General features: G+C 35.3%; 1 protein-coding gene across 1 annotated transcript; it reads right to left on the bottom strand.

Annotated features, from left to right (window-relative positions):
• Positions 1-8,382: 8,382 nt before the first annotated feature.
• LOC130235862 (transcriptional and immune response regulator-like) lies at positions 8,383-9,142 on the bottom strand. Its single transcript, XM_056466373.1, has one exon. It carries the CDS (start codon positions 9,034-9,036, stop codon positions 8,734-8,736), a length of 303 nt encoding a protein of 100 aa, XP_056322348.1. The 5' UTR covers positions 9,037-9,142; the 3' UTR covers positions 8,383-8,733.
• Between the last annotated feature and the right edge of the window lie 6,088 nt (positions 9,143-15,230).

Raw genomic sequence — 15,230 nt, forward strand, 5'->3', positions numbered from 1 at the left:
AAATTACAGCATTTAAGATCTGATTTCTTTAAAAAACAGTGATCTTCACTACCTGGCTGAGATACAATATAAAGTAAGTATCAGACCAAACAAGAAGCACTGCATTAAATTATATATTTTTCCACGCCATGTCTTTAAAATATGGAAATTAATTTGACCCCAGTATTTTCAATGGAGTTTCTGCACTAGCCTGCTGCTAATGACCGTTTATATGGTCTTTCGTCTCTTTTTAGGCTTTAACAACAAAATGGATGATTAAGTCTATTTAACTGATTGTATTTAAATTACAACATCGATGCTGTAAAAGGAACCTTACGAAATTGAAAATAGTCACATAAAACTTTCACCAGAAGTTCATCATTGGCTGAAAAACACCAGCTGTGCATATAGCCCATAGTTATGGAGAGAGATTAGACTCAATAATAATTCACGCAAAAGACACGATGTACACATGCGTAGCCAAATTCACGTACGTAAAATATTTATTTATACTTACAAAAACAATTCACATGCACAAAATAAAAATACATTTTCATAAAATACGTTTCACAAATGCAAAACACCATTTGCAAATATATAAGAGTGTACAAAAAGTTTTGAATGTTTAAAATTCACGAGTTCATCCTGAATGAGAATGTGCAAATCCTCTCTCACGTACGACTCACCCTGAATACGAGTGTGTGCATTTTTGAGACTTTCCTGTCAGCACACACCTCCCACGTGAGTCACTCGTGCCCTGTAGCCAATAAGATGCGAGCTTACTGTTCAACCAATCACAACTCCCTGAGAACGCGGGAATGACCGAAGCGCTTCACTGTGCGCACCATTTGCGCAGTCTGACTTAATTAACGGAGATGATCCTCTAAGAAGAAGAATACTCCTCTATTTAGCATGGCAGGTGAAGAGCGGGATGCGCTCTAACACTAGCACTTTTCTATTGAGTTACTGAAAATACACTCAGATTCTACTATAAAAAGCGTATACACAAACTAGTAGGAAACAGTATTGACTTACAGGAGTATCCGCCATGTTGGTTAGAGGAACAGACTGCGCAAAAGGTGCGCAGACTGGTTGACATCGAGTACAGCTCTCATCTGATTGGCTGAGAGGTACGAGTTGCCTGTTTCTGGCAGGAAAGTCTCAAAAATGCACACACTCGTATTCAGGGTGAGTCGTACGTGAGAGAGGATTTGCACATTCTCATTCAGGATGAACTCGTGAATTTTAAACATTCAAAACTTTTTGTACACTCTTATATATTTGCAAATGGTGTTTTGCATTTGTGAAACGTATTTTATGAAAATGTATTTTTATTTTGTGCATGTGAATTGTTTTTGTAAGTATAAATAAATATTTTACGTACGTGAATTTGGCTACGCATGTGTACATCGTGTCTTTTGCGTGAATTATTATTGAGTCTAATCTCTCTCCATACATAGTCTGATCTGCCTCAAATTTCACATGTTTGGTAAGAGTCCTGACCTGAACACATATACATGCCAATATTAATTAAATTACATTATAAATGCTCTAAAAGGACCCTTATGAAATTGAAAATAGTCGCATACAGTCCATTGTGAAGATCTATAATTTTCATTGAAGGGCATGCAAGTGGTTACCTCCCAAGCTTCAATGTTTTGCCATGGAAGAAGAAGTTGATCAATGAGATTCCTGACCTAAACAGACTACAAAATTCAGTTACCATCATAGCGCCACCTATTGGCAACAGGAAATGACGTTGCATACTAACATAAACACAAAATGCCCAGTCTAAACTTCACAAGTTTGACGAGGTATAAGCATTTGGAATTTCATACTCAGGAATTGCCATCAATTATACTTAAAATATGTCATAAGCCTTTAGACCAAAAAAAAAAATAAATAAATCCAGGTAAAGATATATTTGTCAATGTTGCCACCAGTAGCACCACCTACTGGCAGAAGAAAACTTGGCCTTTATCAATGGCTTTGACACGTCTCATTTAATTACCAACTGAATGCTTATTGCCCACTAACTGTCACCTTAATGCTACCGGGCAGGAACGAACCCAGGTGCGAGGGTTCTCTTACAGCTCTATTAAGCACTGTTACTTAAAGTAATTTAGTTGTAGGGCTCTCTATTTGATTCTGTTCTTATAAAAAAAAAAAGCCATTGTGACGAGTAAATTTAAGATAAACAGCACAGGCAGACTTATTTGAAAAGAAGACAAAGAAATAAAGAAAAACTATATAAAAATAGAAAACGTGCAGATCCTTTAGTGTCCACAGGGTGGAGACATGTGCTCAATTTTGTCAAGAATGGAAAATGTTCTTGGTATAATCATAAATCCTTAAACATTAACTAATATTATATATCAAACTTGAGTATATTAAAATACTTGGATATGATAAAACATAACCCTAAGGACACTGGAAGACTTTTTATAACACCAATATGTTTACTTTGGTTTTATGCATAGACTAAAAAATATGTCATTTGACACAGTGACCCAGAATAACCTTAAGAGGACAAACACAGCGGATGAGATCTTGAGGCTGAAGTGTAATCAGCTGAACGCATGGCACAGTTTTGAATGTTTATCACTTTCTGCTGTTAGAGGTCCACACTAGTAAACACAAGGACGGGACACTTTCACCACGAGATACAGTTTAAAAGTAAACATTACATTTCAAAACTGTAGAAGAACAAGGATGTGACCCAAATACATTATTTTCTGCTGATTTATGCTTATAAGACACTTTGGGTGAATAGGGTAAAAAAAAGTAATTGCTATCACTAATTAAATAGTTGTCACTACCTCCCCAATTAATAGACTGTAATGGAATAAAAATGTACCTGTAATGTAATAAAACAAATGTAATACAAGTTTCTAAAATGTTATATTTAAATATGCAAACTAATTTGCATACATTTCTACCACAAGAATCTGAACATTTGAGTCAGGTTCAAAAGTTTTTACAGATGGATTCTGAGTCTTTTTTCTTATTACACCATAATTAAGAATACTCTGATACTTTGAACAGTCTGGAAAATAAATAAGTACACTGTAAAAAAATCTGTCAATTAACAGTTTCCGTATTTTGTGATTGACAAGTGTTTCCCATTTACAGTATTTATTGTATTATGGGACCTTGATCTCTGCTCTGTTGACTTTTGATGTTGAAAATTCAACTCTACAGTTTAACAAAGTGACTTTTATTGACATTTTAGTAGTTTGAAATATATAATAAGAAATAATATATAGAAAAAATAAGTCTGTAAAGTAACACAAAATGTACTGTCAGTTTATTACAAGGTTTATGTACTGTAATATATACACATGTACAACACTTATCCAGACATTATCACTTTAAGCTATAGAAAATGTAAATAAAAGTAATTTTTTTTTTTCAAACTTTTCAGGTTTAAATGTTGTTGGAAGAAAGATTAAAGTCCCATAATGAAATTCAAAAGCATAAATAAACTGGCAATAAATACATGATACATGAATCACAAAATACAGAAAACTGCTACCATGGATATTATATATACACATTTCTACACTACTGGTCAAAAGTTTGGGGTTAGTTTATTTTTTAAAGAAAATTATTCTGTTAATTAAGGCAGCATTCATTAAATTAAAAAAATTAAATTGGGTAATACTTTTTTAAAAAGTTAAATAACTGCTTTCTTATTGTTTGAAGTTTCAAATAAAATGTTTACTCTGGTCATTATTGCTTTTATTACTATTAATATTAATAATAACAATAATTATAATTAATATTAGAGTAATTTCTGTAGGATCATGTGACTCTGGAAACTGGAGTAAGAAAGCTAAAAAATTATCTTCATGATTTAATTTAAAAATGTATTCTAGTGATTTTAAACTACTTTTGAACAGTTATTTTATAGTGCAATAACATTTCACAATTTGTACTGTTTTTTTAATTAAATAATTGCAGCTTTGGTGAGCAGAATAAGCTTATTTTGAAACATTTAAACATTCTACTGAACCCACAGTTTTGACCAGAAGTATATGTATACATGTATGTATATATATATATGTGTGTGTGTGTGTGTATATATATATATATATATATATATATATATATATATATATATATATATATATATATATATATATATATATATTGACACTGTGTCACACATTATGAGGAGGAATCTTCTTATGCTCTTTTTGAACAGTCAGTGAAAGGGTTTATAATTCAGCAATATTAACTTAGTCTTCATTTTCTTTTAATCTTCATTTTGTATTTAATGTTCATTCTTCAATAATAGTGTGCATATTGTGTCAGTCTGTAGTAAAAGTGATTACCATGAGTTTGATTCTTCATAAAGCTGGTCATTGTCCAGCGTGAGTCATAATGACACGTAGTGCTGCCCACAGATCAGTATGACACTCCTAGCTGAACTTTATGTTCCTCACGCTCATCAATCCACAACTGGTTGAATCTGGAAATCCATTAGATTGCTGCAAAATGCAATAATAAAACTGGAAAAACGGAACCAGCAAGACAATACAAAATGTAATTGAATTATTTGTTTTGAATATACTACACTATAATAATCATCATTAATATTGAGTGTTATAAATTTATTGTAAACCACAAATTCACCAGGCTTATTGCTTTCATAAAATGGTTATTCCATATACTTAGCAAGGTTTCACAATATAAAACACAGCAAATGAAACGGTTTGTTAGACTCAGTACTGAGAGCAGAAGTGTTGCCAAGCAGCAGCCACAGGTGTATTTTTGTATAATAATTAACAACAGCTTCGAACACGGCTCAACCAATATAAATCAAGGATTAGTACATGGAATTTCTAAATAGGACACATATGCTAATAGTGATACTATGGTATTTCAAAGTCTGTTTTCAGCTTTCGTTAATGTGCTTTAAAGGGCACCTATGATGAAAATCATCTTTTTGAAGCTGTTTGGACAGAACTGTGTGTATGTTTAGTGTGTCCACAGTCATATTGGGGTCATATAAAGAAAATAAGCTCTTTAAAAAAAAAAAAAATAAATAAAAAAAAAAAGGCCTTAGAGGATCCAAACACTTCTCATTTTGGGGCCCACCATACTGTGAAGTAGGGGTGTGGTTTTCCTGCCCACCGAATTGATTGACAGCCGCGTATTAACAATTCTCCATAGCAACGCACATAATCATATTAACAAGACAGGACGTGTGCAAAGCAACTGGGATTAAAAGATCTGTTCAGCTCTCTGTGATCATCAGTCATCATCAAATGTGATTAACAATGAGTTTTACAAGTTTAAAACGTTTTTAAAACAGTGCATTTTTGTAATGAATTAAAGCGTCTTTATCACCAAAGCCACATCAGAACAATTATAAAAGAACACTCTTCAATCCCGGTTTGTGGACGTTAAATCAGGTTTATTTTGTACATTAACATAACAGATGTCTATACAGCAGTGGATATAAATGTGTATCCTGTCACATTTGCGTGCAAAAAAAAAAAAAACATGCTTGCTGAGTGTGTGTGTGTGTGTGTGTGTGTGTGTGTGTGTGTGCGTGCGCGTGAACTTTGTTATGACATTGTGTGACTCTTCGTGGCAGAAAGGCTTGAATTAACTCCACAACAACATCAAATAATAATCATTGGGAAAGTTCTTACTGTAGTATTTCTCACAAACATAGCGTGAGATCTGCTGCCTTCATGTCGGTCACTGTGCTGTTTATCTGACGCAACCGAGGAAGAGATTGAGGCTCACTCTGAGGCCATGTCTACACTAATCCGCATAAATTTGAAAATGGAGTTTTCTAAAAATGCTTCACGTCCACACTGTCATTTTCAATAATTTTCCTAAACTTTGTCATCCATACAGAAATGACTAAAAATGCTTTCATCCTGTACTGCGTGTGCGTGAAACGTAAGATGCTTCAACACGCGTCATTTCCACCTGATGTTTATTTTCTTTCCGGCTCTTTGAAACGTTGCGGCAAAATATCAAGGAAAAGCACTGAGTTTTTCAATTGGACTGACAATGAGGTGCAGTTGCTGCTTCAAGTAACACATGAATACAAAGTTGCGAAAGAGCATGAAAATATAGACGTGGGAGACGTGCCAAAACAAATACGCCGAAATATTGGACCGCTTTAAAGAACAGTATCCTGCTGATGACGCTGCTTACCCTCACAGTAAGAACATCACTAAATAAGGCTTAAGTACAGACACGCGGTAGATTCTGGAAAGAAAAGCGGGCATGGAAGAGTAGTACTGTTGAGAGCATCCAAAACAAATGGTGCAAGATGTGGTCTCACTATTTTTGCTGAATTAGTAAAATGACTGCGTTACATGACTAAAAGTGCATCATCGTTTTCGAAAGCCTCTGTTTTCACAGCCCACACTACGACATGAAAACAGTGTTTTCAAATCTATCCACTTTGGAGAGTGTTTTCAAAAAGATATGTTTTCGTTTCCTAAAAATGCATTTCAGTGTGGACGGAAGGGCAAAACAGAGACAAAAATAAGCTTTTTCATTTGAAAATGTATTAGTGTGGACATGGCCTGACCAGCACATGGGAACGGTGGGCAAGGAGAACTAGCATTAAAAGACACAGGCAACAAAAACAGCTACATTGTGTTCAGAGCAGAAAATCCAATAATCTGAATGGTATAATAAATAATCTGATGGGTGTTTTGAGCTGAAACTTTACACACACATTCTAGCGACACAAAAGAATTCTTTTAAATCTTGAAAAAGGGGTAAAATAGGTGCCCTTTAAAGTACCTTAAAATGGTTGGTCAAACAGTATAACAGGATTAGATTTAGAGTAATGTGATCCTCTGTTTGATCCTCAGTGTTATAATAATACTTCAGTCAACAATAGTTCTTAAATACAGTTATGCTGAAGTAGTTTTGCTTTAGAGTCATAAAGCACAATGACATTTTAAATAAATTAAAACATTAGACTTGTATATCCTGTGTATAGTATAAGTATCTTATAATATACAGTACGTTGGTTATGCATAGTTTTTTTTTAATAACTCATATGTCCAATCTTGTATTTGTATTTATGATTAATTTATGTAGCACAGTTGTCCTGCGAGACACAACATTTCATTCCTCTGTATGTCCACACATGTAGCGGAATGACAATAAAGCTTGACTTGACTAATAATTTCATTTTGACTCCTGCTTGATATTATTTTTAGAGTTTGTCTAAAAATAATATCATACCCTCCCTTTACCTGATCTAGTTTCGTTTTCCTGATGAATTCAGAAGACACTTTGAGGAATATTGGGACCTAGTAGCCATTGACTTCCCTAGCATTTTTCAAACATTTTACATTTACTATGGATGTCAGTGGCTAGCTAGTTCCAACATTCTTCAACAATTGTGTCTTTTGTGTTTCACAGAAAACTAGCTGAACCACTTGAACCACTTCAGAAAAAGTAAACTTAGATTTTTTTTTTTTTTTTTGCGTGAATTGTCTATTTAAGAGCATGCAAACTGGATTGAACCAGAAGTACAGTAATTGACTGCTTCTGAAGGATTACAGCAACGGCCGACAGTATCCATCAGAAAACACCCTTATCTCAGTGAGCAGACACAGTTTGTTCCATGACATCTGCTGATGGACTCCGGCTGATTTAACAAGAAGGACTGGCTGAAAAGATTTCCAGCATCAATATGTTTACTCACCATAAAACATTACAAGCCACCAGTCCTACAAGACTTTTGTTAATATTTAACCTGGATGCAAGTCTTTGGTATTTCAGAATCAATATTTTTTAAGTGCAAAAGTTTAAAACAGAACGCAGTTGTTCAAGTATTTTAACATCTGTTTATATCTAAAGGTGTAGTAACTGTTAAATTTCATCAACATTATTTAAGAGACTTGAACATCAACTGGACAAAAAAAAAAATCACTTGGAGGCAAAATTCTCATGGATGGATTCTTATTGAAATAACCTCATATTCATTGAGCAGTGCACTTTAATATTTTAATGTCAGCCTTTATAAATAGTTTGAAATACATTGTTCTAATGTGTCAATAAAAATGTTTTGGACTTTTTTTGCTATATTTTTATTTAAGATATTGCATATTTTATTGTTAAGTAAACAATTATGCAAATTTTATTTATTAAAACACTGCATGTTAAAGGCAAAACTGATTATTTGGAATTTGTACATGACTAACACCCCCCCCCCCCCCTTTTTTTTTAAGTTATAAATAATAACTGTTTACTATTAATATTGTTTACCAGATGCATCAATAGGCTATATTTGCAGTAATTCATTAAATCAGAGAACTGAATATACTGTATGCTATAACCTATTTAAATATTTAATATTTGGTCTGTGACAGTGATTTTGAGAGATATCAATGAAACTCGATTAAACAAAAATTAATCATATCAAAACAATTTTATTCAAAACTTTGTTTTTCTCTTCAAGTAAATTGTATAACAACGCCACAGAGACATTGTGGATGTCACTGAATATATTTCAATTTCAGCGGCGACACCAGTCTGTATTTCAAATGCATTTCTCCATCTTCAAGATGTCAAGAAAGCACCAAGACTTAGGTCTTCAAGCTCAAGCACTGGTCCAGTTCAGTCTGTAGATTCACAGCACACCAACACGACCATCACAAGTTCATCACGAAGTCTCGAGGAACATCAGCCTCCAGCATAAGTAGCGTGTGCTACTTTTTTTTCCTCAGCGTGTGCAAACACCTGCACAGCATCCAACTTTCCTCATCGAAACTTCAGCGACTGGCGGGTCAGTCCCGTAATAAGCATGAATTTGTCCTTCTTGTCCTGCTGAAGAGCCATGAGTGCTTTGGAGATCTCCTCGGGGTCCTGGTACAGTGTGAGGATGCTCCTGGCTCTCTCTACCGCCTTCAGGTCTCCCGCTTTCTCGAAGAGCTTCACCAGCACCTCCTGGTTGATGTTCTCGAAAATGTTTGGCGACGCTTTTTTGCGGTGCGCTGTGTCGAATTTGACGCCGCTCACGGCGGGACCGACGCGACGCGAGTCTGAAGACGTGTAGTAAGACATGGCGTTAGGAAAACAGAGAAGTCTTTTCGAGAAGTCGTGCGTCTGATAGTAGAAGCTGAGCTCTTGCTATACCAGCATGGGTGATAGCAGCCGGTTTTATAGAGGACTGACTGACTGAGGAAGAGAATTCCCTTCAGAGGTGACGTCACATGGACGGTTAGCGAACGCCCAGGTTTAACCGCTGAGGGAAACTGTTCTGACGCAAGCACGAACTTAGCCAATAATTCATTAATATATAACTAGCTTACTATACCTCAGTTAAACTTTGTCTACAAAATTACTTCATGACAGTGATAGTAGTAGTCTAAAAGTAGATTTTATCATCGGGATTTATTAAAGTATCATTTAGGTAGCCATATTTAACCATGAGTTTTTAGGCTAGCTTTTTGGGGGCTAGTTTTTGGAGTGGTGATTTGTTTATTTTCAGTTTTACTACAAATACCATGGTTAAAGTATGAGAATGTAACAAAACCATGGTTAATACACAGAAAAAAATGCTCGGTTTCACACAATTGATTTGTGTTGAGACAACATGAAGGAATTAAGTTAAATTATTAAGTTTTTACAAATGTAAGGGGAATGGACAAAACAATTAAGTTGTCCTCAAAAATAGCAAAAATTGTGTTTTTTCATCTCATTTTAAAAAAGTAATTTGAACATTTGCTAATTTTTTGAGTGTAGACTAATAGGTTTAATGACCAACCACCAACCAACCAACTAAAAACAAACAAAAAATACACACAAAAAACACAAATATACAAAACTTTTTGTAAGACATAAGTGTTTTGATCCATTTTATAGTGAAGTGAATTAAACATGTGTGCTTAGCCTACAATCATTTAATTTTAATCATTTTAACAAATCATTATTAGTGGCGGTGCGGTCGCCTCACAACAAGCTGGACGCTGGTATTCGAGCTTCTGCTGGGTCAGTTGGGATTTCTGTGTGGAGTTTGCATGTTCTCCTAGTGTTGGAGTAGGTTTCCTGCAGGTGCTCCAGTTTCCCCCTCCAGTCCAAAGACATGTATGAAGAATGTTTAGAAAACCTTGAAGAACCTATGAGGAAACCTTAAACACTCATGGAACACCAAAAAAAAAAAACTGGGTTGTATTAACCCAATGTTGGGTCAAATATAGACAAACCCAAAATTGGGTTAATTTTTTACATTAAATTTAAATCATTGTTATTATGTGACCCGGCATTATATTAATACAACCCAACGTCTTTTATAGAGTGAATCTGTTCATTCCACAAAAGCTTAATCTATGACAACACCATGAAACCCCCCTTTGGTTCTTCCTGCCACCGTTACTTTTAAGACTGTAATTTAGGTTCCGGAGTTCTCTTGCTTTCCAGAAGCCTTTCAAATCAGTTTCTCCAGTGTATTTTGTCATACTTTCTGTTTTATTGATGATGAGAGAGGACACAGGGGGTTAGACCACTAACTTGCTTAGTTCAGATGATCTGTACAAGTTTAACGTTTAAATGTTTTATGTCACCTGGGAAGCACCTGAATGACGCTCACCTTCAAACTTTTGGAAATGACAAGAATTATTTACAATGTCAGCAGAGAACTTTAAATATTTCAGCAGTTGCCTTTCTCCTGTAGGACATTACGTAGTAAACGGCCTGTTCTATTGGCAGAACGTTATTTCTCGGCGGCAATAAAGGAGTGGGAAGGAAGAACAACATGCATCTACCATTTCATGAGATAATGTTCAGATAAAAGCACCGATTGTTCTTTCCGCATCGTGGTTATTGTCACATGCCTTATAGTGCATGTGCCATGTAAGCCTGAAAATGACTTTCAATTTAGCAGAAAAAAAAACATTTGTTAATCTTATTTAATATCCCTTTTTTTAAATGTAATATTTTTAGAGACAATTTACTTAGATATGGCTTTTTTAATTTATTAAAATACATTTATCCTGTTTCAGCTTCATTTTTAAAAAAGTTAAACATGATTTATCTTGAAGTTTTTAGTCAGTCAAATGGAAATTTAATTAAAATAATTTGATTCAATTTGAATATATTTGAATATTTAAGGCACCAACTAAATTATTTTAAATTATTGCACTAAAATGTTTTAGAATAAATGACATCAGGGCAAATCAATCAAATAAATAAATAAATAAATAAATAAATAAATAAATAAATAAATAAATAAATAAAACCATAGTGTATTAAAATGGGGCGTCACGGTGGCACAGTGGGTAGCACGATCGCCTCACAGCAAGAATACACTGGTTTGAGCCTCGGCTGGATCAGTTGCCATTTTTGTGTGGAGTTTGTATGTTCTCCCGTGTTTGCGTGGGTTTCCTCCAGGTGTTCCGGTTTCCCCCACAAGTCCAAGTTAGGGCATAGATGAATTTGTTCATTTTCTTTTCAGCTTAGTCCCTTTATTAATTTGGGGTCGCAACAGCAGAATGAACCGCCAACTTCTCCAGCACACGTTTTACGCAGCGATTGCCCTTCCAGCCGCAACCAGTCACTGGAAAACATCCACACACAATCATACACTATGGCAACTGACCCAGCTGAGACTCGAACCAGCCACCTTGGCTGTAAGGCGAACGTGCTATCCACTGCGCCACCGTGTCGCCGTATAGATGAATTGTGTAAGCTAAACTGTCCGTAGTGTATGTGTGTGAATGAGTGTGTAAGGATGTTTTCCAGTGATGGCTTACAGCTGGAAGGGCATCCGCTGCGTAAAACATATGCTGGATATGTTGGCGCTTCATTCCGCTGTGGTGACCCCAGATTAACAAAGGGACTAAGCCGAAAAGAAAATTAAAAAATGAATGTATTAAAATGTTCCACTGTTTTTATATTAATTCAAATGAAACTAATGTCCTAAACAATGTGTATTTTTTGTGACAACATCAACACAAAAATAGCCTATTATGTCTAAAATAATAATAATATATTTTATTTGTAATGCACTTTTCTTAGACGCAAAGTGCTACAAGGCAAAATACTAACAATAGCAGAAGCAGAACAACAATAAAAAGATATAACAAAACAATAAAAATATGAACCATAAGATAGAATAATAAATGAACAAAAAATAATCATCCTAAGGTAAAAGCAATGCTAAAAAGGTGAGTCTTAAGTTTCTTAAAACAGTCCAGAGAAGCAGCATTCCTTATGCTGATGGGTAGTGCATTGCACAGCTTAGGCGCACTGTATGAGAAAGCCCTACCACCCATGGTCTTGAGTTTACACCGTGGCTGATACAGGGTAAGTCCCGATGCCGAATGAAGACTGCGGGCTGAAGTGGCGAGAGTCATTAAGCCACAAATGTAACTAGGTGCTCGCCTGTGCACTGCTTTGAAGGTTAAAATCAAGGTCCTTAAATCAATCTGTAACTTAATAGGCAGCCAGTGTAGTTGTTCAAGTACATGAGTAATATGGTGGCGTAATTATGTGCGTGTCAGAACTGGTGCAGCCGAATTTTGAATATACTGAAATCTTCTGACAGAACTTGTAGGTAAGCCCCGAAAAAGTAAATTATAGACGTGATGTGATAAACAAGTTAAAATAACACAATTCTTAAGTATTTTTGGGATGACTTATTTGTTTTGTTCAATCCACTCACATTTTAACAAATATTAAAGTTAACCTAATCTATTTGTGTTGAGACAATGAAGGAATTATGGAACTATTTTTCCCTCTCAAATCAAAACTTTGTTTACTGTTCAAAAGGAGTCTTTAAATGCAGATACAGTGCATCCAGAAAGTATTCATACCGCTTCACTTTCCATATTTTTTTTTGTTACAGCCTTATTCCAAAATGGATTAAATTCATTTATTTCCTCAAAATTCTACACACAATACCCCATAATGACAATGTGGAAAAAGATTTTTTGAAATTGTTGCAAATTTATTAAAATTAAAAACCTGAAAAATCAAATGTACATAAGTATTGACAGTCTTTGCTGTGAAGCTCTAAATTGAGCCCAGGTACATTCTGTTTCTACTGATCGTTCTTGAGATGTTTCAGCAGCTTAATTGGAGTTCACATGTGAATTAGGTTGATTGGACATGATTTGAAAAGGCATACACCTGGCTATATAAGGTCCCAGGAATGACAGTACATGTCAAAGCACAAACCAAGCATGAAGACAAAGGAATTGTCTGTAGAACTCAGAGACAGGATTGTCTTAAGGCACAAGGCTGGGGAAGGTTACAGAAAACTTTTTGCTGCTCTGAAAGTTCCAATGAGCAAAGTGACAGTGACATGATCATACGTAAGTGGAAGATGTTTGGAACCACCAGGAAGCTTCCTAGAGCCGACCGGCCATCTAAGCTGAGTGATCGGGGGAGAAGAGCCTTAATAAGGGAGGTGATTAATAACACGATGGTCACTCTGTCTGAGCTCCAGTGTTCTTCCATGTAGAGAACCTTACAGAAGGACAACCATCTGTGCAGCAATCCACCAATCAGGCCTGTATGGTAGAGTGCCCAGACAGAAGCCCCTCACCACCTGGAATTTGCCAAAGGGCGTCTAAAGGACTCTCAGACCATAAGAAACAAAATTATCTGGTCTAATGAGACTAAAATTGAACTCTTTGAAGTGAATTCCAGACATTACGTTTGGAGAAAACCAGGCACCGCTCATCACCATGCTAATACTCTCCCTACAGTGAAACATGGTGGTGGCAGCATCATGCTGTGGGGATGTTTTTCAGCAGCAGGAACTGGAAGACCAGTCAGGACAGAGGGAAAGAGGAATGCAGCAATGTAGAGAGACATCCTGAATGAAAACCTGCTTCAGAGTGCTCTTGAACTCAGACTGGGGCGACAGTTCATCTTAAAGCAGGAAGTACACCACCAAAATATCAATGGAGTGGCTGCACAACAACTGAGTGAATGTCCTTGAGCCCAGACCGAAATCCTATTGAACATCTCTGGAGAGATCTGAAAATGGCTGCACACCGTCGCTTCACATCAAACCTGATAGAGCTTGAGAGGTACTGCAAAGAGTAATGAGCAAACATTTCCAAAGACATGTGTGCCAAGCTTGTGGTATCATATTCAAAAAGACTTGAGGCTGTAATTGCTGCCAAAGGTGCATCACGAAAGTGAGCATCGGATGTGAATACTTATGTACATGTGATTTTTCAGGTTTTTAATTATAATAAATTTGCAACAATTTCAAAAAATCTTTTTCCACATTGTCATTATGGTATATTGTGTGTAGAATTGAGGAAATAAATAAATTTAATCAATTTTGGAATAAGGCTGTAACATAAAAAAAGTGTGGAAAAAGTGAAGTGCTATGAATACTTTCCGGATGCACTGTAGATATGTTTTAAATGTTCAGTTGAAGCCAGAATAATTAGCCTCCTTTGAATTTTTTTTTCTTTTTTAAATATTTCCCAAATGATGTTCAACAGAGCAGGGAAATTTTCACAGTATGCCTGATAATATTTTTTCTTCTGGTGAAAGTCTTATTTTATTTTGGCTAGAATAAAAGCAGTTATTAATTTTTTAAACACCATTTTAAGGACAAAATTATTAGCCCCTTTAAGCTATATATTTTTTTCGATAGTCTACAGAACAAACCATTGTTATACAATATCTTGCCTAATTACCCTATCCTGCCTAGTTAAACTAATTAACCTAGTTAAGCCTTTAAATGTCCCTTTAAGCTGTATAGAAGTGTCTTGAATAATATCTAGTCAAATATTATTTACTGTCATCATGGCAAAGATAAAATAAATCAGTGATTAGAAATGAGTTATTAAAACTATTACGTTTAGAAATGTGTTGGAGAAATCTTCTCTCTCTTAAACAGAAATTGGGGGAAAAATAAACAGGGGGGCTAATAATTCTGACTTCAACTGTACATTTTAAAACATGCTAAAACATGTCAAACCCATAATAAATCCAGCAAATCCAAAGAGATTGTTCTGGTGCTGTCTTATTTTTTCCAATAGCTGCTGTACGCATATATGTATAAATAAAGAACAAAAAGATTTGTTCTTGATCGGCTTCTCATTTTGTATATGCATAGACATTAACAACAAAGTGATTCATTGTTCAGGATTATTCCAGATACATGTAGTGGCTGATGGATAAAATCAGCCTATTCCTTTTAAAAACCACTTAAAGACAGATTGTACTTTTGCCAGTGAACATGATCAAAGTCCGTAATCAGTGCTTATATTTAGTTCCCACAAGCCATCGCA

The sequence above is a fragment of the Danio aesculapii genome, chromosome 10 (assembly GCF_903798145.1).
Source record: "Danio aesculapii chromosome 10, fDanAes4.1, whole genome shotgun sequence".
Classification (NCBI taxonomy): domain Eukaryota; kingdom Metazoa; phylum Chordata; class Actinopteri; order Cypriniformes; family Danionidae; genus Danio; species Danio aesculapii.

Excerpts from the sequence above, each read along its gene's own strand:
- LOC130235862 (XM_056466373.1), bottom strand. The coding sequence starts at position 9,036 with ATGTCTTACTACACGTCTTCAGACTCGCGTCGCGTCGGTCCCGCCGTG.